At 39.5% G+C, this 25,830-nt stretch overlaps 1 protein-coding gene across 9 annotated transcripts in view; it reads right to left on the minus strand.

The window, feature by feature from the left end:
* The window catches only part of ATG7 (autophagy related 7), a 112,359-nt gene that overhangs the window by 9,841 nt on the left and 76,688 nt on the right, over window positions 1-25,830 (minus strand). For 6 of the 9 annotated variants that reach the window (XM_030502163.1, XM_030502160.1, XM_030502161.1 and 3 more), the window contains one exon: window positions 393-10,723. In XM_030502163.1, the coding sequence (XP_030358023.1) occupies window positions 10,691-10,723 (33 nt within the window). In that variant the 3' untranslated portion in view covers window positions 393-10,690. The remainder of the gene's footprint in view (window positions 1-392; window positions 10,724-25,830) is intronic. The other 3 variants (XM_030502167.1, XM_030502166.1, XM_030502165.1) reach the window with 3 other exon arrangements.

The raw sequence follows: 25,830 nt of genomic DNA on the forward strand, positions 1-25,830 counted from the left end.
GTAGGACAGAAGAATTGCTGGAGCTTCATTACAGCAGAGATTTAGGGCAGTGATTTCTAAGGATTTCAGTTCATTTGCTCTTCTCTCATAACTGAAGTTTTGTACTTTTGTGAAAAGTTTAACTGGGGAAAACAGCCAATGACTAAACTGTGAACATTCAGTAAACCACATAAGTACCGCTAACACCACTGTATAGTCCAACAAACTACATGTCCTGGCAACTTATTTACATCTTGTACTTGGTTCATGAACAGTTCTCTGTATTTCACTCGGGAAATGCACGAGAAAAGGGTTTTTTTTCACCTCTGGAGTACGTTTACACTCTATGGTGAGATCTAATCAGAAATGGTTGTTAATTAAGAAAATAAAAAAACCCCAAGTCCAATTCTTACCCGCTTCTTGCTTCTTCATTCTTCTGTTCCAATACTGAACTCAATGCACACCTTCCTCTTGCAAATGAATCCAAACCTTTAGTTCTAGGGGACAGAAACATGAAATGGCAGCGCAGGCCTTGGAGAACACAACTGATATCTCCAGCCACTCTCAGACTGGATTGCTATATTGCTACTCTGATTTCCAACGGTGCTAACAACCCAAGCTGAGTGTGGACCCGAGCCCCTTTGGCAGCAGCATGCACGTGCTGTGAAACAAACAGTGAAGTATCTCCCAGTCAGACTGGTAACAAACAACACAAGCCTCAAACCCAGAAACTCATTTTAAGAAGTGCACTCCACTAACTTTTTCCTTTTCTCTGTTTCTTTTCCAAATAACAAAGCTCTTTTATCCTGGTAAGCACATTGTCCAGCACATCCATGCAAGAAAGAGCAGAACTGAAACAGCAAGCATTTAAAAGTTAACACATTTATTTAATCCTCTTTTACACACATAAAGTTTTTAAAATACATGCTTAAGATAAGATTGTCTTTATTTCTTTTAGAATTCCAAACCCCAGTTTAAGACATTATCAAAGTCTGGTTTAGAGCAGCCAAAGTTGGGCATCCAAAAATCAAGGCAAATGAAATTTCACTTCTGTCCAAGCTGATTAAATTAAAAGGTATTAAAAGACAATGCTAGAGATGAGATACACCTGTATGATCCCTATACGTGTCCTGTGTCAATGCCTAGCTGACTCAACCAAGTTGGTCTTGCTGTACTTACTCAGCAAAAAAGACTCCACCAAACCATGCTCAGACAGCGGATGGGAGGTGGAGATGATGTGACTTTCTTTGGCTTCATTGGACCTCTGTGGTACAGCCCATGTGTTCTGCCTGAATCCATCTTCCCATGTCTATGAGTACTACGTAGAGGACAAAGCTGCTTTAAATAAGCAGTGTTTCAGAATTAATAAGAATGAATTACATTAGTCTCCAAACTGTGAAAGCTGGACCATAACATTTTAGCTTAGAAAATTTCTGAAGCCACAACCACTGACTACTATAGCAACAAAATCACTTCAAAAAAAGTAGTCTGGTCATACTCTGAAACAATGTTCTGCTGCATGTCCTTGTGGCATTAATGTCAGCCCCCCTCCTGACACTCAAGTGACATTTAAATCACATTCTTTTCCAGTATCTCAGATCAACAGGTATGTTGTTATTCGCTGTTCCTAGCTGATTTTTAAGCATTAGATATCTTGATGTTATCTACCAGAATCTCTTAATGACATTTCCAAATACTAACAACAGGCAGCTAAATTAAGTAACAGATACTATAACTGCTGGAAATGAAACCAGAGTATCTCCAGCAACGGGAACACTGCACACACACCAGTTGACTTGCTCCCTGTTCCTCCCTGGCAAACCGGAGTGCGGTTACAAACAAGCCTATTTCAAGTTTGTAGTGCTCAGCACTAGTGAACTCCAATGAAATGCAGTTAGCAAGTAAAGGAAGCGCCTTACCCAGGATTGCTGAGAGCACCAGTGACATAGAGTTTCAGGCAGTGGGTGAGAACGATTTAGCTATGTACTGCACATCAGCTGCTGCCCTGCAGGGCTCAGCGGCAGATCAGGTATAGCTCACTCATTCCTAACTGTATGCAACAGACATACAAGAGTAAACTTTTAATGGTAGAAATTAGTGGAAAATTGTCTTTAGATGTGTGACCCAATAACTGCCTCAAAGCATTCCCAACTCAGTACCAGTAACAACACACACCTATGGCTCTAAATGCTACTGTAAGAGTTTGAGTAAGAGTTATTCCAACAGAAGCATGTACGACCCCTGCACAAAGGTAATGTAGAAAAGGAAGGATCCAAAGGAAGCTGAACAGCAACTTTCAAAAGGTAGGATGAAATAAATATTAAAAAAAAAAAAAAAAAAAAAAAAGAAGAAAGAGAGAAGAAAACATTTTAGAAAGAAAACAAAAAGAGATATAGAACCTTTTTTAGGACTTCGGTTTACTGTGCCACCTGAAAACTAACTTGCATTACATGGTTCTTAATAGCGCCAAAGTTTGACAGGGGTTGACTTAGCTGGAAGACAGACCATTACTGATACCACCCTCCCTGAATACATGGACTTTGAGGTTTTCCTTTCAAGCAGAACCCCAATGGCACTGCCTGCTGAGTGAGAACCCTACAATCCAAGCACACCCAAAGAACATACCTAAAGTCTCTGCTACACTAATTTCTATAGATCCAAAACTGCACATAAGGGCAGCACTCCTCTGCTCATGACAATAATACATCAGTGTAATACTTTGATAGCCTGCCTGTGAACACTATGAATAAATGACCTGGACAGACACCCAACTTGTCACATTCCACTGATGACAAGAATTCCCGAGGTGATTTTTAGCAGCAGTTTAACAGCCAGCTCCTGAAGTGATGTCACTGGGGGTTGTCCATGGACAAAAGGCAGCTGCAGCCACTGCTTGCCCCCCTCCCATGCCTCCCTGCCCCAACCCCTGCCCCTGCTGCCTTTGGAGGCACTGCAGAGAAGCCAACTTCAGTCCGGCTCCTCCTCTTTCGCCCCTGTATTTATACAGCGTTATCATTGAAAAGTATCACTTGCAGGAAAGGAAACACTGAAATCTACCAAGAACCTGCTGTGGTGCAAATACACACTATTGAGAGCAGTGAGGGAGATCCATTAAAACTGCCAAGTAGCAGGAAGACACATTTCTTTTCTTTGTATTACTTCCAAAATAATAATGGAAAATTATGCTCAGACCTTTTCCTTCCCCCGTGCTGTCCCACCCCCTTCCTCCAGACCAGGAGTGAATTAAGAATGCTTTATAACAACTGAACCTCTACGAAAGCCTAATTACAATTCTTTCATTCATAAATAGCTTGTGTAGAAATGTGGATCTCCTGCTTTAAGTAAACATCAGTACCGGTGATTTCAGTGATCTGAAGGGATAAAACGCATGCAGTGTGGTTACTCACAATGGCCAGGCTTCCTTAGGTCATTAAACACCCTCAGCCCTTTCCCCCTCATGAAAAAACAAAGCTGCAAGTATTAAAAGAAAAGCCAACAGCCTCTGTTTAGGAAACAGGCAATTCAAACTCCTGGTGATGTCATCTCATTTCTGTGCTGCCTGAGTCACAGGTTCCTGAGGAAGTGGGAACACCTACAGCATTACTGTATAAAAGTCAGGCTTGGAAGCATGAAATGAAAATAAAGACACTTACAGACAAAGCAAAACCTGCAGCAAAATCATTATAGAGTTCCTTGCCTCTTACATCAGTCTGAAAGAAGAGAAATTAATGTGCGTGTCCATCTGCATCAGTCCCTTCCAGGGAGGCACCGAGCACTGGGGTGGGAAGGAGATATTCATGGGGAGAGAAACATGCAGGGGGAAAGGGCACCAATTTACTAGCTGTCGAAAACTGGAGTTCAAAGGCACTCTGTGGAGTGGGCCAGGCCTGGAACCTCCATGGCCCTGGCCTTTCTTCACAGCCTACTGCCACGATGTGGAATCAATCCAAGCAGCGTTTCTTCACGCAGTTTTGGCCCATACTGGGTTTGATTTAGATTGTAAAATCATTCCAGAAATGAGATGCCAGCTTGCATTTCCAGTGCAGCAGCTCCTGCAGCACTGCCTTGCAGGAGGCATCCACTGCAAGTTCTGTGGAGGGTGCACACATTAGACCAAAAGGGAAATTGAGGAAAACACTACTGACCTCCTCTGTGTGAAGGAAACCAGACTAATGTCTCTCCTTTGTTATTTATGCAGTGCATAGTAGTATTTCACTAACAAATCAAACAATGAATCATTCTGCTGAAATCTTGCAAAAATCAAATGTCCTGGTGCCAAAAAGCAAGCTGAAGTTACACAAAAGCCTAAATTTTTGGATGCTCATAAACTACTGAAGCAGCAATCCACAGCCAAAGAATGTAAGAACAGAAAGTGACTGTATGGGAAAGAAGAAAAGTTACAACGAGCAATTTTAAAAAGACTATGCTTTTGATTTGCAGCAGTACAACACTCCACATGCAGCTGTCTTTTCCTGTTAGCTTCCTACAACATTTTCTTAAGAAGTAATTTGAAATTTTCAGCATTTAAAATGAAATGCACATGTGCATATGACCTTCAGTTCCAGCGGCAAAGTCCATTGTACTTTATGTCAATGTCCTATATAAACATCTATTCAAAGATCAAGAGGATACAGGCATTTAGATGGCTACGGTAGATGGAAAGACAGTGCGTACTCCGTGCCAGCCAGGAAACATAACACACTTGTTTTTAGAACTCCTGATTGCCCCTTCTTATCCCCAAGCCCAAGTCAGCATTGGCAAGAAGCTACAATGGCAAAGGAGCCCTGGCCTGATTAAACAGAAAGAAACCATCCCATTTTATTTGCAAAGTTCCAACAAACAGCTGATGGGTTCTGAAAAATCTCTTCAGACTGTCCTAAATAATTCCATCAGATTTGAAATAAATGCTATGGTGAAGTTGCAACAGGCAGATAATATTGTTAGTTATTGAGGGCAACAACTGGAACTTGAAATTACATGTGGCGGGAGTACTCATCTGCATCCTTATCCTGGGTGAGATCACCTGAACTGGGAAATTAGGTGAAAATACTGCTGCCCTAAGATACAGAATACCTTAAGGTACTTAACATCATTGCTACTCAAGCTTAATGCTATTAATTCTTTTGGGAGTAGGTTCAGTTTCCCTCCCGCAGTGCCTATTTCCTTGGCCAGGTTAACATAATCCTCAAGTGACTCACTCCAAAGACTTCACTACAACCTGGACAAAACCCCAATGACTGGCTGGTGGAAGAACAGGGATTGCTGAGTCTCAGCTACTGTATTTATGAGAAAAGTGGCTACAAATTAGCCCAAGCCACAGCCTATTTTGGTTAACTTTATACAACAATAGCCAACAATACCTCAACAGAACAACGGGCCAGAGCACAGACCAGTTTCTTTGATCCAGGATAACTAAGATTGAAAACCATAGATATTCTTTGCCAAGTACATAAATCCTATTTCCAGACATTTTTCAGTTGGGGAATTAAACATGAAGCAAGGAGTCCTCTCGTCTGCCCCCTCTGTCAATCACTGCTCACTATGAAGAGCCACTATTACCAGCAAGAGTGAACAGAACAGTATCAATAAAAATAAGAAAACACTATCAACAAATTGTTAGGGTTTTTTATTGCCAAACCTGTCAAGTGCTGCACGGACAAGAAAATTAACTGTTTTAGAAATTATTACACTGGATAGCTGAGGTGGTAATAGAGAGGGTATATTACCTGCAACCCCTATATAGACACACATATATATAACCTGTGTGGGGCCACAGTATTATTAACCACTGTTAGGGTTCTGGAGAAGGTCCAGGCAGCTGCAAAAGGGAAAGAGAGCTGGAGCTGACATGGGACAGGTAGGTAGGGGTTTCATACGTTAGGAATTTACACGCTGCTATGACAGTCCCAAGTCCTTATAATGTGGTATTTCTGTCTTTAAAAACAGTGAGTCCAGGTGCTCTAAAAGAGAGAAGGTGCACAAGACTCTCCTGCTGGAAAGTTTCATTTTGGCAGGATATGCATGAGCACAACGTCTGCACTGAAAATTAAAAAGGAAAAAAAAAAAGAAAAGGAATTAATAAAGTCATGTCAAAAGATTCAGAAAAGAAAAAATGCTAACAGGCTTGGGACATCTTCCGGACTATGTTTCTTAGGAAGTCTGCTACAGTTTACCATGTTACAAATATTTCTTTAATAGCTCTCTTTGGAGTATAAACGCTCATTTGCTTCTAAGGAAAGTATTACATTAGTATTAAAAAAAAAAGGTACAAAAATTGGGAAAAGTAGCAAGGAAAAATGCCCCATCTAGCTGCTCATGCTCTCTTCAGCTTTTGTGTACTCTTAATGCAAAGTCCCAGCACAGCCAACCCTGGATCCATGGGGTTTGCAGCAAGGGAATGGCTATTTGCACTGCTGGCCCTGCACGGCTGGCCCAGTGACAGGGAAGGCTGCCTATGTGTTAGCTTGCAACATATTTTTTTTTACAGGAATGTGAGCTATCCTTCCTATTCCCATAAGAACAGAGAGTCAGGACTCTCCTTGAACTTCTGAGATATGATTTTACTCTGAAGAGAAAGTATATAAATGTATCCTCATGGCTTCTGTCATGGCTCTTAATGATTCTGTAAGACAGGCAGAGTTGCTGTTGATCAACAGCACGAAAGCTGGCATCAGAAGCTTAGTGGTCTTTTCACACATTACTGGCATTAATGAGAATCCTACATACCAAAGTCTATTCTCAGACACATCTCAGCAATCTCAATGTTTTTATGACTTGGCTTGAAAACAAGGAAGAAAACTCAAAGGAAAGTTGGGAGCTGGGTGAACTCTTCATGGCCCAACGCTGTCCCAGAGTATGCAATGATGAAGCAGCTAGAGGTGGACTTGGCAGTTCTGGGTTAATCTTAAGGATCTTTTCCAAACTAAATGATTCTATGATTTTATTAGCAATTCCAATTAGACTAGTTAACATTCATTTACACGGAATTTGTTCGGTAAGAGGGAGAAACAAGTGCTATGATATGATTATTCTACAAGCATAGTGAAAAGTTCAGAAATACATAAAACTCATTTCAGTAAGAGCTTTCTATGGGAGCACAGGTGAGAAATTAAAAGAAAATGCTTATGTATGAAAAAATACTCAATTTTGCTAATACTTCTCTTGCATATATTTAAGGTGAGAAACCAAATTTTATACAAGGAAACAGAATTAGAAAGAACATTCTACAGGAAGTGGAATAAGAATATCAAAGATGACAAAAATGAAATTTTAGCTTATGTCATAGGACTCCTCTGAGGACACGATACCAAAGTCATACAGAACACAGAGAAGGGAAAAGTATTTTTCCAGGCTCAAGCTTAATGATTATAAGGGCTGGAGCAATCACTACAGTTTCCTTTGATGTGCCAAAATAACTATTGTGCTGTTGACTTCTACTGAAGCAGAATCTCCCTTTAGATCTTGGGAATCATCAGCTTCCTAGGAATATAGATCCTATGGTGCCATTCCTCAATGATTTTCTCAACCAACCTGCTTGGGCTATCCAAGTGTAATTCATGGATATAAGTGTAATTTTCAAATTTGTGCCCTTTCTCCCTTATAAAGCCCAGTGCTGAAGGCTTAAGACTCAAACTAGCCCCATGCTCCATGGAATAGCCTCATGTGGGCTGAATCACCTACTGGCTATGATTCTGCTGGCTTTAATGCCACTAAGACAGTTTACACAATATAAAGCACATGCCCTAAGTGAAATTTAATCCCAACCGACAGCCCATGACACTAGGGAAGAGGACTTCACAGCAGACTGTGAAAGCATGGATGAGAGCAAGTGAGGGCTTTAAAGAAGAAAACTCTCACACAAAATCTCAAGTTCCTCACTCTCTCGACTGCAGTACTATTCCATAACAAATTCTGGACCTCAGCCAGCAGACACACTGAAGGGAGGGATGACATGAAGAAATATTCTAGTCAGTAGAAGTGTGAAAGCAAAGCAGAGGCTATCGTTCCATGAGTTTCTATAACACTTGAGCACAAAAATGATGTCAACAGCTCTCTATTGAGATCTGTGATCTTCTAATATTATTAAATGTCCCCAGATGAAACATGTAGGTGCTATAGTTGCCTTCTGTGAGACAGAGTCCCAGAGACATCCCAGTCCCACACAGCCATACAATGCCATTACACTTCTGTTGGACAGTTGAGAAAGATGAGTAGGTTCCTCTGAGGCTGTTCATTTCCCTCTTCCCAACAGATTTGGTTTATTTGGGTTCTACAACGGAAGTTAGAGTTTGGGCTCTTCACTGATGCCCAGGAGGTCATGGCAGCACAAATCAAATTTAAGTCCTACCTCTTTCATGAAGAAATATAAAGATTAGCTTCTTCCATTAAACAGCAATAACTGGAGCTGCAGACTGTGCCGAAATCCTGCCATTAGTGCACACAAGCCAGTAAATAAATGTTTTTATCCGTTAATAGTATTTGAATGTGCATTCATTCATTTGAATGGATTCTCACGATTTCTCACTCAGTAAATGCCTGGAAATTGAGTAAAAGCAAAATAAGAACAATTCTGGTCCGCAAGGGGAAAGAAAACATTATAGTTAGACAACGGAAGTTATTCCAAGTCCAACTGAAGTGTTTCTGAACATCAGAGACATCTGGGAAGCATATGTACAGGAAACAGCTCAGCCTGAGAGAGTTGCGTTACTGAAATTACAGAGGTAAGGAAACATTACATTAACCCTGAGTTTTGAACCTTTCAATCTTGTATCCTTGTGCAGTTAGATACTTTCAATGTACAGTGTGACTTCAACATGACAAGCACAGTTTTAGCTATTTAAGAAATCATTAATGTTTATCAGTTTTCAGAAAGATGTCTCAATTTTAAGTTTTAGATAACCAAAGACTGCAAAGAGACTTTCACACGCCATGGCCAGCAACTCCAAGAGATGAAAATGCACATCACTCCCTTTGAACTACCCAGTACCGATTCATGATTCCCAATGGACTATGGCGTGGCTAACAAAATGGAAGTCATTTGAGCTCATAACTAATTATGTACATTAACAAACTGCTTTCAAATGGCCATGGCATGTCATCAATCTTATTGTTCACTGCCTGACCACCAAAAGAACAGTTTCCTTTGATTACTAATCTTTCAAAAAAATATATTTCATTAATATATATTTTTATATTACAATGAAGTTAGTTAAACAAGACATTCCCTTAAGGCTTCTTAAGAAATCACATAAATATAATGAATATGATAGTTAAAATAAATATAAATAATAGCTATTATAGACACTTGATGCAAACCTTAGCATGTTTCAATATATCTCCTTTTTTGTCTGGAACATGGGAGTTGCAGATATCCCTGGTTTTAGGCCAATGTGACCTGACAGAACTTCTTCTGATGTGGCATAAGAGAGAAGCTGTGAAACTATCTCCACCAAATATTCAGAGCTTGTGTTAAGGAAGGAACTAAAAATAATTGGACTGATCAACTAATTTTCATGATATATACAGGAAATAAAGACTGCTTGGCAGATAGAGTAGTTTGCATTTTGTCTGAGTGAGTGAGCCCATGATCCCCACAATAGAAAGCTATAAAAGGGATTTCAAATACACTTCAAAAACATACTCCAAGACAAAACCCACCAGATTCACTTTCAATTTTGTCATAATGCATTTGGGTATTTCACAAATGCTTTTTTCTCAAGTTATCTTTTCAACTCCAGGATTCTCAAAGCACAGTTTGTGCTCAGCCATAACCCCTGAAGCCATTCCTGATGCTGCAGAAACTGAAAAATTTCTAATTCAACCAAAAAGAAAAGCAGAATTGCTCTTTTGTAACACCTGTGAAGTGCTGAACGACAGCATCCAAGAACAGCAAAGTCTGAGAACCAATTTCTTCTTTCAGTTAAGCATTGCTCTACAAGTTTTGACTGAATCAATGATCCATCCCCCAAAGCAATTTTTGCTATGTAACTGAGCCTTCTCTCTAAACTTCAGGGGAGCCTGATCATGGTACCAATGCGTTATGGTCTTTCCTGTGTGAAAATAAGTCAAACCACATTGTTTCCATAGTATGAAATTATGAGATCTCTACAGAGAATAACACCTGCATTGACATAGGCAAGAACAATCAATTGTACTATAAATTTGTACTTTGAAATAGCAAGCAATGTGCTGTAGGCATTAGGTGTAGGTTCTTACCTACTCCTCCTCTCCTTAAAGATGCAGTTTAACTCCCAATAGCAGAATATTCTTAATCTTAACAATAAATTCCAACTAAAAGGGCACAAATCTGGGAAAGATGAAAAAAGACATTTAGACATGCTGCTTGGACATGTCCATTGAGAAGCAAAAAATAAAACCTGGGACAAAGAGAACACCAAAGTTTGCTTAAGCAGCATATTTTATATGTAAGCCGTATTTAGAAGCTAAAAAGAAAAAAAAAAAAAAGGGAAAAAAAAGACAATGAGGTTTAAACATAACCACACTGCTTTAGTTATTTACATAATAAAACTGTGGAGACTTAGATCCGTAACAGACTGCTTTGAAGGTGAAGGAATTAATGTCAAAATGTGGATTCTATTTGTTTGTATTTGTAGCAGTCAGAATGGGTAAGCAATCGTTAACTTGTCAAATTACAGATAAAAGGCAGGCTCCAGTCCAAAGCAGGTCATCTTCCACCTTATTCAGCTGATTCTCAGACTGTTTCATCATCACTCATATCCCAGATCTGCAACAAAAAAGGAACTGTCATTTTAGTTTCTGGAGTTCAAATATGTTTTTAATATACTTCACAAAAATTAGTATTACTATTTAAAAGGAAGAATGAATAACATTTTGTGGACTGTTGACTAGCACCAATGGAGCTTTAGATAAAATTCAGTATTCTTTTGTTTTGTTAACAACCTACACACCATTCATTTGGGGGTATTTTTTAACATATATTTCAACATTTGTTCCTGAAGTGCCAGGAACAGCATCAGTCCTTCGTCCCTGTGGGGAATGACATTGAGTTCATTTGTTCCAGAACATAATTTGTGTGTTGGCATGGAGTGGCCTACTAAGTTATTCTCTCATTTCACATCCTGACCACTAAAATATACCCAAAGAAATACAGAATGTGAATGGTTATTTAGATTGTAAATGCTTCTGGGCACAAAGCAGTATTTCACATGTATAGTGCCTCGTACATTGGAGCAGTGTTCACACTTGGATTGGCTAGACGAATAAACACAAACAACCCCATTTCTAGACAGGCAACAAGGAATATTGACCTATAGCTTTAATAAACCCCTTCAAGGCAAAATATATTTCTGGAATTTGAAAACATTCCGAAAAAAGCTCCTCAAATCCAACCTGGGAGAACATCTCAAATAAAACATTTCTGCGCAGTGCTACAAGCTGTGTAAAATGAAAACTCGGAATGGTAACATTTTCTCAATTCCTAGAAGCGTTGCAAAATGGTGGTATAAATCCTTATGGAAAATACTGAAGGAACAGTTTGTTTACGAAAGGGAAAAAAAGTTTTCATCCTGCCCTAGATGAGCAGCTTGGAGCTTGCCAAGGCAAACACAAATGTCCAGCTCACCAGTCAGGGTCAAGGATGTGGAAAATAAATACAAACCCCAAAATCTTTAAATAGAGTTTATGGTATGATTCAAGCTGACAAAAAGCAAGAAATCAAAAGTTCAGGCCGATAGTCCCACTTTGTCCAGCCCACTCCCACTGTTGAAAACAAAGCCCATGGCTTATAGCGCTTACAAACACACCTCTCTGGCAAAGCAGCAAAAGAAATACCTTTAGAAATACACCATGAGGTGATTCAAAGGCAAAAATTAAAAAAGGAAACCAAGAGCCCTGAAACTGTCTCCTTTATCCACTGAACAGACCCACCGGGAGCGCACCCAGCTCCTCTGCTCCGTGCTCTCCCACCCGCCATCCCATCTGAGCAGTGTGGGTGAGGAGGCAAGTACACTCTCCCTTCTGCTGTTTGCTCTTGACAGAGAGAGGCTGCGAGCGTGCCTGTTACATCAGCAAGTTTGTGCGAGGAAAGCACTTCCAGCCAGGAACTGGCTGGCTGCTCCAGAATTCCCGTAGCGCTCGGAGAGCCCTTTTGCTTTACACGTCTAAGGGGCAGTGCTTGCATCACCCTAACACCCCACACAACACAAACTGCACGGCAATGCCATTTCTTTTTGTTGAAAATAAGGAGAAGAAAGCAGCTCCCTGCATGTGGCCTTGACAGCCAAGACAGGCAGCCATGGAGGGCCTCAGGGAATGCGGAGACTCCCAGCCTGTGCCCATTGCACACTAGCAGCAGCACCTACTAGGTCATTCAGGAACTGTTAACAAGGGATGAAAGTGAAGAGAGAGAACGACTATTATATTCTCTCCTATCTATAGCCTAGCTCTTTTTTAGGAGGCTTTTAACATAAAAACATATGCAACAAGACTGAAACTGAGGTTCACATGTATTAAACCACTATGCAAACATCCTGGATTGAGGAGAGTTATTTGTAAACGTCTTAAAAGTATGCTATTATTTCCAGGAGAACAGACAGGTTTATAAGACAGTTTATACTTCATCTAATGGTCAGAGCAGTCACAACCACAGAACCCCAGAATGGTCTGGGTTGGAGGAGACCTTAAAGCTCATCCAGTTCCAGCCCCCTGCCACAGGCAGGGACACCTTCCACTAGAGCAGGTTGCTCCAAGCCCCATCCAACCTGGCCTTGAACACTGCCAGGGATGGGGCATAGCATTGTGTGTCAAATCTGGCTAAAGTTTATAAAGAACAAGGCAGTAGTACCTTAATAAATGTAGAGAGGAAAAGAGAACATGAAACAATGGGACCAATTCAATGAGCAAGTTAATAAGTGCATGTTATCAAAAACAAACTTCGTGACATTGCTCAAAAGAAGTTGCATTAAATCTCAGTACCAACTGCTAAATTATAATACATCATAGACTCTTACTTCAGAGGAATACGCATCTTCATGGAAAAACATTTAAACTACACAGACTATGACTACCCAAATTTTGGTATTACATCAAATGAGTGAAACTCTGAAGAGGAGAAATCATGAAATACTGGAAGCCAGGAAAGACAATGTTTAAAACGACTGTCACGACAAGAATCTGATATCCAAGCCAAGCCGTGAATTCAGATTTTGTTTTCACTTCTCTCCCGTTCTGCAGCACATGTGGGTGAGGCAAACCTAAATGCAGCTACAGGCAATGACAAGAGCAGACATAAAATAGCAGGATAAATCAGCTGTAAAAACCAGCCTGGTCTGGACAAACTTCAACAGATTATTTGAATGCACCCATTTCTTCAAATACATGCTTCTTTGTAGAGGTTCTTAAATTCCAGATACAAATTACGTCTACCCAGGACAAGAGAAGAATTCCCACACTTGTTTTCTTGAAATTACAACTATTTTCTTACACAATAGGAAGAATAGGGAGAAAAGCCCTGTGTGTTAACTGTTCACAAGTTCTCACTGATTGATTTTGCACAGTTCCAGACTGCACATTCAAGAAACCCTACTGAACACGGAGTTTTGCATTTCCTACATACAACAATAAGACCTGGTACCTGAAATTTAACTTCCATGGCCATGGTTCCAAAATTGTGTTCACCTCCTGAATCAGGTAGTGGCTTTGCATATTAGAACTAACATACGTAATTAAAACAGATAACTACTGTTTATCTTCTAAATAAACTTGCAATGTATCCAATATATCCTTAGGGGGTTCTTAAAAGTTTCTTGCCAGCATGGATCTAACAAGATTTGCCTCAAAAAGGGCAACTTTATTAAGAGAGACAAAACAAACAAACAAACAACCCCCACCCATACTATTTTCTACACAAAACTGAGATAAATTTACATGCATGGGTACCAAAACACTCTGCTTAGAAAAACCTGGAAAAATTTTGTTATGCAAACCACAGTATTTACCATGTCATAAATGCTCCAAATATGGTGAAAAGTGAAGAGTAAAATTCCACAGGCAAAGGGTTGAAAATGAGACATTACATACATGAAATGGCACAGCTGAGTATCCCATGAGAACACACGGCTTCCTGATCAATTCAGGCTTATCACAGAATCACAGAATGGTCTGGGTTGGAAAGGACCTTAAAACTCATCCAGTTCCAACCGTGACATGGGCAGGGACACCTTCCACTAGAGCAGGTTGCTCCAAGCCCCTGTGTCCAACCTGGCCTTGAACACTGCCAGGGATGGGGCAGCCACATTATTATATACTTATTATTAGGAAATATCATATCTTAGTCTGATTTAGAAATGTATACTTAGGAAATCTAAACATGAAGAAAGAAGAATACATTAAAGCATATGTTGTAAATTTAAAGCAACCAAATTATGTTATAGCTATAAAATGTAAGCTTTTTGATGGTTATTAGCTTAAACATGTTTTTGTCCTATGCTCTACCACTGAGACAATACATCAGAACTTTTGGCAGCCTAAATACAAAATGTGTGTGTCTAAATATACTTGTCCTAGAAATGAACTGGACATAGGAGGCTGCATTAATGCACCTTGTGTGACTTCAGTCTTCTGTATTTCAGTATTCTTCTTCGTCCACTAGCTGTATCTTTCAGGAATGGCAACAGAAAAGAAACTGCAACTTGAAATTCATTAAATACCTACAAGTTCTAACATGCAACATTTTCAGTCTTCATAGTATAGACTGAGGGATAATTACAAAGTTCAGCACCCTCCTTTCATCTTGGGTACTTGTTGCACAGTAAGCACTACCCTTCATCTTACTGAAACCAAAACACTTCAAACATTTTGCATATGCAACAATTCTTTCCCCATCCCCCTTTCCCACAGGAAAAAAAGCCATAAATGAACAACCAACAGAACACTATTCTACACTAACATAAGCACATAGCTTTGTTCAGAATTTATATCCAGATGCATGTCAGAGCCTGCACAGTGCACTCTACGGTGAAGTATCTTCCCTGCTCTCTAAGAAACCAAGGTGATGCACTTCAACAAGGATCCACTCTTGCTCCCAGTGGCAAGAGCTTATCCTACAGTGATTGCAGTGGTTCCCCCCCAGCAATTCCTTTCAGAAGCAGCTGCTAACTTTCTATAATTAAACTTTAGCTAAAGTCAGTTTTGGCCATAATCTAAAGAATTAACTATCAGATACTTTTTACCTGACACAGAAATTACAAACTTAAACACACACAAGAAGAAATTAACCTTAAAAAAATAAATAATTAAAGCCAAGGATTATAAAGCCTGCACTTCTTTCTTCAAGATGCTTAAGTTGCAGGTAGAGAAAATCATGGAGAATTTTTCCAGATCCCTGTACACAATAGTCTTACCCTAGCTAGTTGACATGGCTGATGAATTCCTGGCATCCCTAGGACCTCCAACAAGTTCTTTTTCTGTCCTTGCCTTCACAACCTTTCCTGTCTGAATGATTTACTATCTTACAATAAGATCCAAGTCCATCAACTCTGTCCTTTTTTTCAGTGATGGTGTCCCTTACTAATGATTGTTTTCCTTTTACGGTCTTTCCAAAACTGTATTTTCAGCCCATAACCACAGCCTAAAAGGTTAAGGTCATGATGTATTCTCATTTTGATCTCAACCAACAGCAACCACTATTCTTAGAGTTCTTTTATGCCATTCTCTTGAATAAATACATAATACTTCTCATGAGTGGCCCCACTTTTCATACAAAATGCAAACATTACGCCTCTCAAAATCACCCTGCTGACTTCAATCTTGCCAGCTGCAGTATGATTAAGAATCCTGCCAGCACCTTTCACGACATCTCTTCTTCCTTCCTCAGATGCCCTCCATTCTATCAAGCTGTAGGTGTCTTGAATTTGATTTTCTGTCCCTTTACTGCTTACTCAACTCTTGTATCCTCTTTACAGCACCTAGTGTTCTAGGAGTTGGGGACAGAGGGATCACAGTCTTTTTTGAAGATGTCTTCTTCAAAGATGGGCTTTACACTTTGTTTGTCCTACAGTTGGGCTATTACTGCACCAGCTGGTCAACACGCAAAGTCAGCAAGCTCATGGGCTTAGCTGGCTCACACACCTGAAACCAGACCGTTTTCCATTCCAAATACTTCAAAAGATATATTTAAGAACAAAACAGAAAAAACCCCAAGTAAACAGAACAGAAAATATTTATTTATAATATAAACTTAGTAGTTAGAAAACCTTTTTAATATCCTCTAGTAAGAAGTTCCAAACAGATATACAAATAATAGCACTGGAAAGTAATTAGTCCATTCTAGTTTTATACCATTTTCCTAGGTATTTATCAGAATGTTATACGAAAACATTAAAAAAATGTTGTTTTTTTTTTTTAACATGACCAACAGTTAATGAAACAATACAACAAAAGGAACAAAGAAAATGCATACTAGGGGGTTTTTTGGTGTAAGAATGCCTCCGACACATTTCCTTCCATTGTTTCTTGTTTTACAAGGGAAAAAAAACAAAGCAGAGAAGTGAGCAAATACAAAACCAATTTCTCTCCCCCTCTCAAAGGGGTTGGAGCTGAAAAGGCCACTTTTCAGGGCACAGCACTGGAGCTGCTGGATAACGCATACCTAAGAGGAGAGATTCTACTATTAAGTCTTTTCCTCAGGCTCTTAAAAACTGAAAACAAACAAGTGTGAAAATAACCACCCCGCCACCAAGCAGGCCTGATGATTGCCATTATCCTGTTTTGTGTAGGATTTTGAACTTCATTTTGCTACTATCAAAAGGCGACTATTTAACAGAAGGTGTGTTGAATGAAGCCACAATTAATGCAAATACTGTCACGGTAATGATTAGATCTGATATAAACCCTTTGACTGAAGTGAAAATGAAAACACAGTATACAAAGTATATATTCAAATTCTTCTATCATCCTCCTCCTTTGATGTGCCCAGAGTTTACATTAAAAATAAAGATATGTGTAAGTCTATATTTATTACATTCTAAATCCTGCAAAAAAAAAAAAAAAAAATTATAGTGTAGATGCAAATGCACATTTATTTTCAAAGGTTTCACGGCTTTGTACAGGAAATCTGGATCAGGCACCTAAATGGATCTCTCAGAATAATTAACACCATTTATACATCTGAGACTATGCCATTTCAACCAGCCAGACTTTGTTTTGCTGTAATGAACAGCTTGCCATGTTCCACTACATCTTTTTAATTCACAGGTGATGCAGAACTGCTGTCTAACCTGTACATTAGCTTTGGGGTCACACAGAATCAAACCTTTGATAGTTACTGATGAAAAAAGAGCAGCGGTTGAGCTACACAAGCTGTTCGACTGATAAATAAACTATTCAGAAACAATGAAGAGATTATCAAACATGATACTTAAGGTACACTCAGTGTTCTAATACAGGGTCACAGAACCACAGGCTGAGCTCAGCTGGAGGATACCTCTAGAAACCATTTCGTCCAGTCCTTCACTCCAAGCAGGGCCAATGAGATCAGGTTGCTCAGGGTATTTCTGAGCTTTGACAGCTTAAGAACCCTGCTCCGGTGTTTTACTTTACCTTCAAACACGTAAGATTAAATCATCTCTTGAAACAAGGATCATCTTTGTCAAACTAGCCCATACCCATCACATAACATAAATAGGCCCATTGTCATTACCATCCTCACAGTGCTTCTTTACGCACGGGTGACAGCAAGACCTACCTGCCAGGACTCATCTACTGCCAGTCTTTTCAATAGCTTGAAGATGCTAAGTGATAAAGGTACAGTTCTGTTCACCTAGTAAACCAGGTAACCCTTATATTCAAAAGAAACACAACCCATAACTAGCTCGTGGTCAGACAGGGGACACACTCCTGGATGCGCATTCTGACTGCCTGTGTGAAGATCTCATCATCATCTCACCACTCTTCACGGAGAGAGAGGTTTAGGGTGGAAAAAGGAACCAAGACTGATACTTGCAAATCATGTCATATCATGAAGGGAAACTGCCAAATGTTACAAAGACCCTTCAGAACCAGAAAAATCTCCTCCAGTTTCCAACACACCCCCAATTTCTACAAGTAACAAAAAAAGTCCACAGAAATCCTTTGAGTTGTATTGCATGATGAAGGTGCAGAGAACATTTTCAGATGAGACAAAGAATCCCACAAGAATAAAAAGTAATCTTGGAAGGCCACCTAACTCAGTCACATTTAAGTCCTACACCTACAGTATTTTCTTGTTTAAACAACCACATTCCATCTTCACAAAGTGTGGCTGGTAAAGACAAACAGAATATGCATTATTCAAAAGAATGCTGAAATCAGTAACATGGATCCTTTTGAGCTCAATTCCTATTATCAGAAAATAATACTTGGCAGAAAAATCTAACACAGATTTCCCACGTGCAGTTATGTCATCTTACATGCACAACTTTAGTACAAACATATTTCCTCTAGTGCTTTGTCTACAACACATAAGTGATAGAAAACTTGAAAAGCAATCAAAATCTTAATTCGTTAACATTTTGCTTTATCCAGTGACCTCACTAATTTCATCATTGCTTCCATGGAGATACATGTGGTGTGTACACAACATTTCTGGTTTGTGGAGGAGGCATCAAGAAGTTATGGAAAACTTTCTCTTCTCTCCTCTTATGCAGAAAAACTAGAATAATTTCTGAGGACATCAGCTGAAACTAAATGAATAAAGGAAGATGGTTTCCAGTATTAAATGCATAAAAGATACTGCAATAATCAGATTTATTTCACATTTTATAGTTCAAAAGCTTAGAGAAGATAAATGAATTTGTATTAAAATCTGACATGCCAGTTTTCCCCATGACTATTATTAAAATCCATCATGTCACTTCTCCCATTATGCTTATCAAATACAACAAAAATAAACATTACCCAGAAAATTGCAAGCCTTGGTATAAAAGCACAACTAGTAAAATATCTAGATACTAAAGGTAGAGATATTGTAGAAATACAACAGGCAGATCAGGTTTATGGCTTAGTTCTACTAAACCCCTGTTGTTTCAAATGGACAGAAAATGAACATGAAGAAGTGTATGGTGCCCCAGCAAGCACAGACCTTTCCAAGCACATTGCCCCACTCCTGAAGTATTCCCTATGCCCATACATTACACAACCTTCTAAATAATAGAGGCAGCCTCAAGTTCACTTCAAAACCTATGTAGTGACTCAGGAAACAGTTCTGAAACCACATGTCTGACCCAGATTCAGCTGAAAACCCGTACAAGTGTCAGATTTATAACACTTTCATCAATACAGAAACAACTGAACAAACAAGAATTCTGATAATACTGTGCAGAGATTTCATGCTAGGAGGGTCTTGCATGACTCTTGGGATTCTGGAACCCTTTCCCAAACTGCTGCTGATTTTCTGACCACATAATTTCAACATCTGCTGGACTAACAGATGTTTTGTGAATACTCATGTGCCCTAGCTCTCAAATCTCCTTATCTAATTCTCATTTCCTTTTCTTTATCTGCCCTGCTGGACCTGCTTTAACAAAGTGGAAACCCACTTGCTCTCCTGGAAACCCACTTGCTCTTCATTCTCAGACTCCAATGGGAAAGCAGTGTTCTAACAAGCTCCTGACGGGAGGTGAGCCTTATGGCAGCCTCATGGCACAAAATTGTTGGAAGATGGCATGATCACATCGAGTGATTTGCTTCTTTGAGTGCACAGCACCTTGTTCACCAATTCAAAATCCAACTCACTCTGTTGCACTCCATTATTTGTAACCTGGTGCTCTGGAACAGGAGAGAAACACACACAATCCCTCTGATTTCATCTATCTAGTACAACCCCATCTTTCAATTCCAAGTCTATTTGGTCTGGCAGAGCTTGGCAAAGCACTGCTGCAGCATTCCTGCAGCACCACAGTCACACGAAGCCTGCAGCATGCCATGCTGCAGAGCTCTGGAACGCAGAGTACATTGCAGATGTGCTATAGAGAAGGCTTCCAGTTGCTTACAAGCCAAACAGCTTGTTTTGGCTCAGAATGCTCTTTCCCCCCCATGTGGGATTACTTTGATCTTTTTGCCTGTTATATGATTGCAATTACGCTGAGTTTATGGGATCAATGGGGACCATGGAAAGAACATGTTAATCCAACTGTGAACCACAGAGTGAGAAGCTACTTTAAAAAGTTTGATTGCAGGGCAGCAAATATAGTTAGTATGTTTTCAAAATGAGAATATAAGCCAAGGCTGTAAAATGAATGTTTCATAAAATTAATTAATAATCTTAGAATAAGCACCAGATCTCCTGCACTATGGAAACATACTTTCCTTCTTTGTGGCACTAAATTTACATTATCTGAAACATCACATTTGCTTTCACTTCCTCACCTCCTCTTCCCCCCCAAAGAATGAACTGGAATATACAATATTAACACTTGAGTGCTTTAATTCAAACAGACAATCCAGTAGGGCCTGCAGGGATATCCTCTCATGCTGTGATTCCAGCAGGCTGCAGGAGCCACATCCTCAGGCTGTGCTCATCAACCTGTGCCAGGAGGAGCAGAGGCAAGCAGCAGTTTGGCAACACGAGGCGAGCAACACCTCCTCAGATAATATTCAGAACTGAGGTCGTATTCATTTATAAACATTTCAGATCATGTTACACTTCAAAAAATGGTTTTCTTTTCAGTAGTGAATAAAATTATTCGTTTTGCTCAGTTTATAAAGCTCTTCGATTCATTACAGAATGGATAATAACCAGAAATTAAAAGGAGCCTGTGATAGCGTTCAAGGCCAGGCTGGATGTGGCTTTGAGCAACCTGTCTGGTGGAAGGTGTCCCTGCCTGTGGCTGGGGGGGTGGAACTGGAAGAGCTTTAAGGTCCCCTCCGGCCCAAACCATTCTGTGGTTCTATGGTATAAATATTGCATAGGGGAAAACTGAAGACTTGATATAAACCAAAACATAAGAGGTACTCCATAAATAATTGAAACATTAATGTATCGTTTGCAACTCCTCTTTTTAAACTGGAAAAAAAAATTACTCCAAGGAGCACTCTCATAATGTTAATCTAAATGTTTGGGTCTAAATTTGAGAAACATAAGATTGTGCTGAATAACTACAGTGTGGGACTCAGGCAGGCAAGTGATTTTATCCAAAATAAACACCTTACAAGAACTATTTTGATCATCTCTTTTCTTTGGCAACATATGATCCTGGTGCCTAAATATGGATCTTGTATTGTGTAAACCAGTACGCTTCTGCTGCTCACTGACAAGCTGCATTCTGGCTTGCAACTCCATATACAATCATCTCGTACTCACCCTTTCTGACTTAACACCAAAGTTTTGTTATGGTTTTTTTGGCTTGATGGTATATTCTTACAAAATGCCAGTGCTGCATTTACCTATATGCAATGCAGAAGACTTAAAAACAACCAAACCCCAAACAAAAAATCCCAAACAATCCCTCAGAAAACATGGAACACAAGGTACAGTTTTCCTGGGAGTAGTATTCTTCCAAAGCATCCTCACTGGGAGCTCAGGGAAGTGGTACAATGTTGTGTTTTCTGTAAGGCCAACCCCTCTCTCAGATTAACCTTTTGAGTGCCTGCTACTTTATTATAAATTTATGTAAAAGCTCTTATGGAATTCTAATATTTCTCTTCTAGAGTGATAAACGAATGAATTGCTATTCTATAGAAACAGTTCCTTTTCCTCATAAGAACCAAGGTTTGATTTCCTCCACATCAGACATTTATGTTTTTCCTCATTTTGTTTTTTATTATGGGTAATAGAAAACATTTCCTAATGAGCTAAATCTGAATCATACCTAGGTTGTGGTCTAAGACATTACAAAAAGAACAACATTAGAGAAAAAGAGTTTCAAAAGACAAATGACATTTGGTTTCTTCCTAACTGTGAGCAGGGAAGTGTTAGCTAAGCACCAGCCATTTCTGCCTTTGAAATCCTCTCATTTTTTCTCCTCTCAGTAATTCAAACCATCCTGGATAGTAAGAGTCTGCCTTTCTTTCAGCTACACATCAAGACAATTTTAAACCATATCATAAAGATTTTTAACATACTCCTATTTGTCCAGAGGCCCTTGTTAAAGCCCACATCACCTCATGCCTTAAATTCCCCCAGTTTTCTCAATGTTCTGACAGTATGCTCATTAAATTAATCCCATTCAAAACACAGATCTACCACTTAGGTCTGTTATTCCAGCTACAAATCTTTGTGTGTATGTGTCTGCTGGCAATACATCTCCCTGTATCACAAACTCTTTAATTGGGTGTTATTTCATAGTACAGCTCAAGCCAGCTCCTATCTCAAGTCACAGACTGCATGTCATTCCGCCAGTAAGGGAAGCTTCTGTTGCCCACTCCTGTATTTTACCAGTTCCTATGGGGCTTTCTCCCACACTGACCTACCCACAGGGGACAAATTTATAATGCGAATCGTATGATAACAAGTTGATAGCTTGTTCTCTGATACTCCGGAAAGCGGAACATCAAAGAATAAATCACATTCAGGAATCAAAGAAACAAGTGACAGGCTTCAATAAAATTTTGCTGTGGAAATAGGATTTGTGAATACACCTTCAAACTAAAGACAGCAATTTCCTTTTGGGGGGAATTAAAACAGGATATTAAAAGCAGGAACTATTCTCTTCATTGCCCCTCTGCTCAACATTTAATATAACAGACCACGGTTTAGTTTCATTGTAAAGAGGAAGCAAAGTTTTCCTTTGTCTTCAAAGTCATGAGCTGTTTCTTCCGCTGATAAGACTATAGAGTCAACAAAACTATAAAGGCATAGCCAGCCTTTGTAAATTATTCCAGATATACACAGCTACAACTGATGGAATAAGCTCATTGAAATGGTGATTTTTATAAATCAGTGCCCTATCAGTGCACTCTTCAGACAAGGCAAGCTTTGAAGAAATAGCAACAATCTTCCTAGTCACATATATTTCGCCTAAATGAATTATTTTCTTTCAGAAAGCAATTCCTTCTAAGGCAAAATATCAATTCAATAACTCCCTTCAGTTACTGTATCCAACAGCAAAGTTCAGAAGAAAACCCTTAATGAAAATAATTTTTAAAATTTATTTTGCCCAAATTTGCTTTAAACTGGCTTTTAGCACTGAAAATAAAGGTTTATCAAGAAATTCAGGGAGTAAAGTTCACTGTGTTAGATACTCTCTGTTGCAGGCAATAATTGCCTGTGGAATCAGGTAACAGACTCCTCAGGGTAGCACATACAGAAAGAAGAAAAGGCAATGGGCACAAGCTGCAACAAGAGAGAATCTGCCTGAACATCAGCAAGAACTGTCAAGTGACAGTGGTTAAGCAGTGGGACAAGCTGCTCACAGGTTCAGCCCCGCACTGAGGAGAAAGCTGGACAGGATGATCTCTGGAGCTCCCTTCCAGTCGCATGTTCTATGACTCTGCACTTTAGCAAATAACTGGTAGCTAGGTGTTATAATTCAAGTTGTATCAACATTATTATGTTACTCAGATGACTTCGTTCTATTCATCATGAACTATTAAATCCTCTAATGGGTTTAGGGTCTTAACTGAATCTTATTTACTTCAAAGGCTTGTTGTTGGGGCAGGAGGAGGGATCTCTAAGGGAAAGAGAGGGGACAACATTTCTTTTTCATGTGCTGCTCAGCATGCATCGTGGTGAGGCTCCATTTCCAGCCGAAACACCTGGGTAGCAAAGTTTTAACCAAATACTGTCTAATTCTTTTAACACAGAACAGATAATCTATACTCATTACAAATGCATGCTTTATAATTATTCTGTTGAAAGCCATGGAACTGTTTTCTAGTTCCGAAAGATGAAAAGATTAGCTGTCACAGCCTGATGTAGTCATTTCCTGCTAATCTGATATCTAAATACTGTTGCTCTGGGTGACTTTGGTGATGTAAGGAAGTAGCTCCTCATGGAAACTTTTGTCTTCCTTTGTCTTTGTCGTAACACAGCTCAATTAAAATTTCAACAACAAAAAAAGTTCCATACCATTAACCAACAATACTGAGGGATTGAAAAAAAAAAAACCCAACCCATTAACAATCCTATCTCAGGTTTGATCTGCATGCTTCCTTTCCTGTGATGGTTCCTCCGAGGAGCGTGAGGTACTTCAAACTCTAACTAGATTCAGAGCTGTTATTAGTGACTTCCCTGTTCCTTGTCTTATTTAACAGCAAAAAGTTGCCCCTGACATCAGTTACACAGCATCAGTCCTCCGTGCCCTTTGCATCCTAGGGGTATCACTTAAGAACTCTAAGCTTACATTCAAGAGCCAGCACATTAAAACAACATTCTGAGCAGAGATTCTCATATTCTTTTTGTGAGTCATGATGACAGGAAAACTGTTGTGGTCATGAATAAACATCGCTGGGTTTTCTTCCTTTGTTTTCGTATCAAGCAAGGTTTGCTTTTTTGGCTACGGCAAGTACTGCTTCCAGGGAATCAGAAAAACTAGAAAAATCCAAAGACTGGAAGTGGCAAACACTAAGGAGTTCCTTGGAAAGTTAAAGTTCTTGAGTAAGCCCTAAAATGAAGAGAACATGAACAGCTAAAATATTTTTGCATAAACTGAAAACCTCCTCTACTAGTTGGGAACAAGCTGGAACTTGCATGGGGCCCTGCACACACTGGCAAACATCTTAATTGTTCAAAGCAGACAAAGTCTGTTTAGTCATGTCTGCTGAAGTGGGAAGGATATTACAACACATCTCTGCAGTCTGTTTCCACATAGGTCAATCAGTTCTTGAAGCTTGTTTTTAAACCACTTTCCTCCAGCCAGAACAGGAGGCGTATGGACACCTTTACAGAGGTTGGCCACACACCTGGCTAGCAGACAAGTCATCTCCGAATAAGAGCTCACAAGTGAGCAATCAAAGAAACAATCTGGAGTCCCAGCAGACATGCAGTGCCAACACACATTAATGTCTGGGAGGGATTTTGTAAGAGTCTAAGTATGCCTCAGTGAAATTTCAAAGCCAGTTTCAGTGCCCACTGAGGATAACAGTAATACATTTAAAACAGAGAGGGAACTGCAGCACGGCAAATACAAGAGGCAGCAGCTGAAACGGGTACATGAATTCGAATTTGTTTCTTCATTTCTCAAAGGATGGGGCAGGCGACACAGGATTCTTTCTAAGATATTCTAGCAAGTTTTTTAATCGATGTTCCAAAACAGCCAAAAGCCATTCGCCTCCTGAACACACTGCATGACACAAGAAGGTATTTAAAACCGCACCGAGGTGGATCTCATGCAAACTGACTATGCAAGGAGTTAAGTGTGGTTTTGTGCTCTACCAACAGCCAAACGTTGTTTTCCTGCTTTGGCAACGGTACCTCAATTTTCAACACGTACCTTCTCTTTTACCTGTATCGCATTATTGGAAGAAAGACTTTTAAGATGCTTCTATACATGGATTATGAAATGACACGTGAAGTGCCAGTTCCGTAAAGAGCAGCTCCACAACCTTTTCAACATAGGTCAATCTTGCCCCACAAGACTGTGTTAAGGTCCAGACAACCAGCTAAATATTAAACAAAACCATATACCAGCTAGCCTAGAAATCTTACCGTGTTTGGATCTGTCTCATCTTGGGTACGGTATGGCTCCCAGAGCCCAAAGGTATATTGCTTCTGTTGAGTATAGAGAAAGGCCAGTGGGGAACCAGGAGGAAATGTTATATTTGTATGGAAATAGATATCTCTTCCCTTCACCTTAATTTTGCATTCTTCAGCCTTGCAGATAATAAAGATACACTATCAGATGGTAGCTTATGTTATTTATACGTATTTTAACAAATTCTGAATTAATAAATACAAAT

This window comes from Strigops habroptila, chromosome 11 (assembly GCF_004027225.2).
Source record: "Strigops habroptila isolate Jane chromosome 11, bStrHab1.2.pri, whole genome shotgun sequence".
NCBI lineage: Eukaryota > Metazoa > Chordata > Aves > Psittaciformes > Psittacidae > Strigops > Strigops habroptila.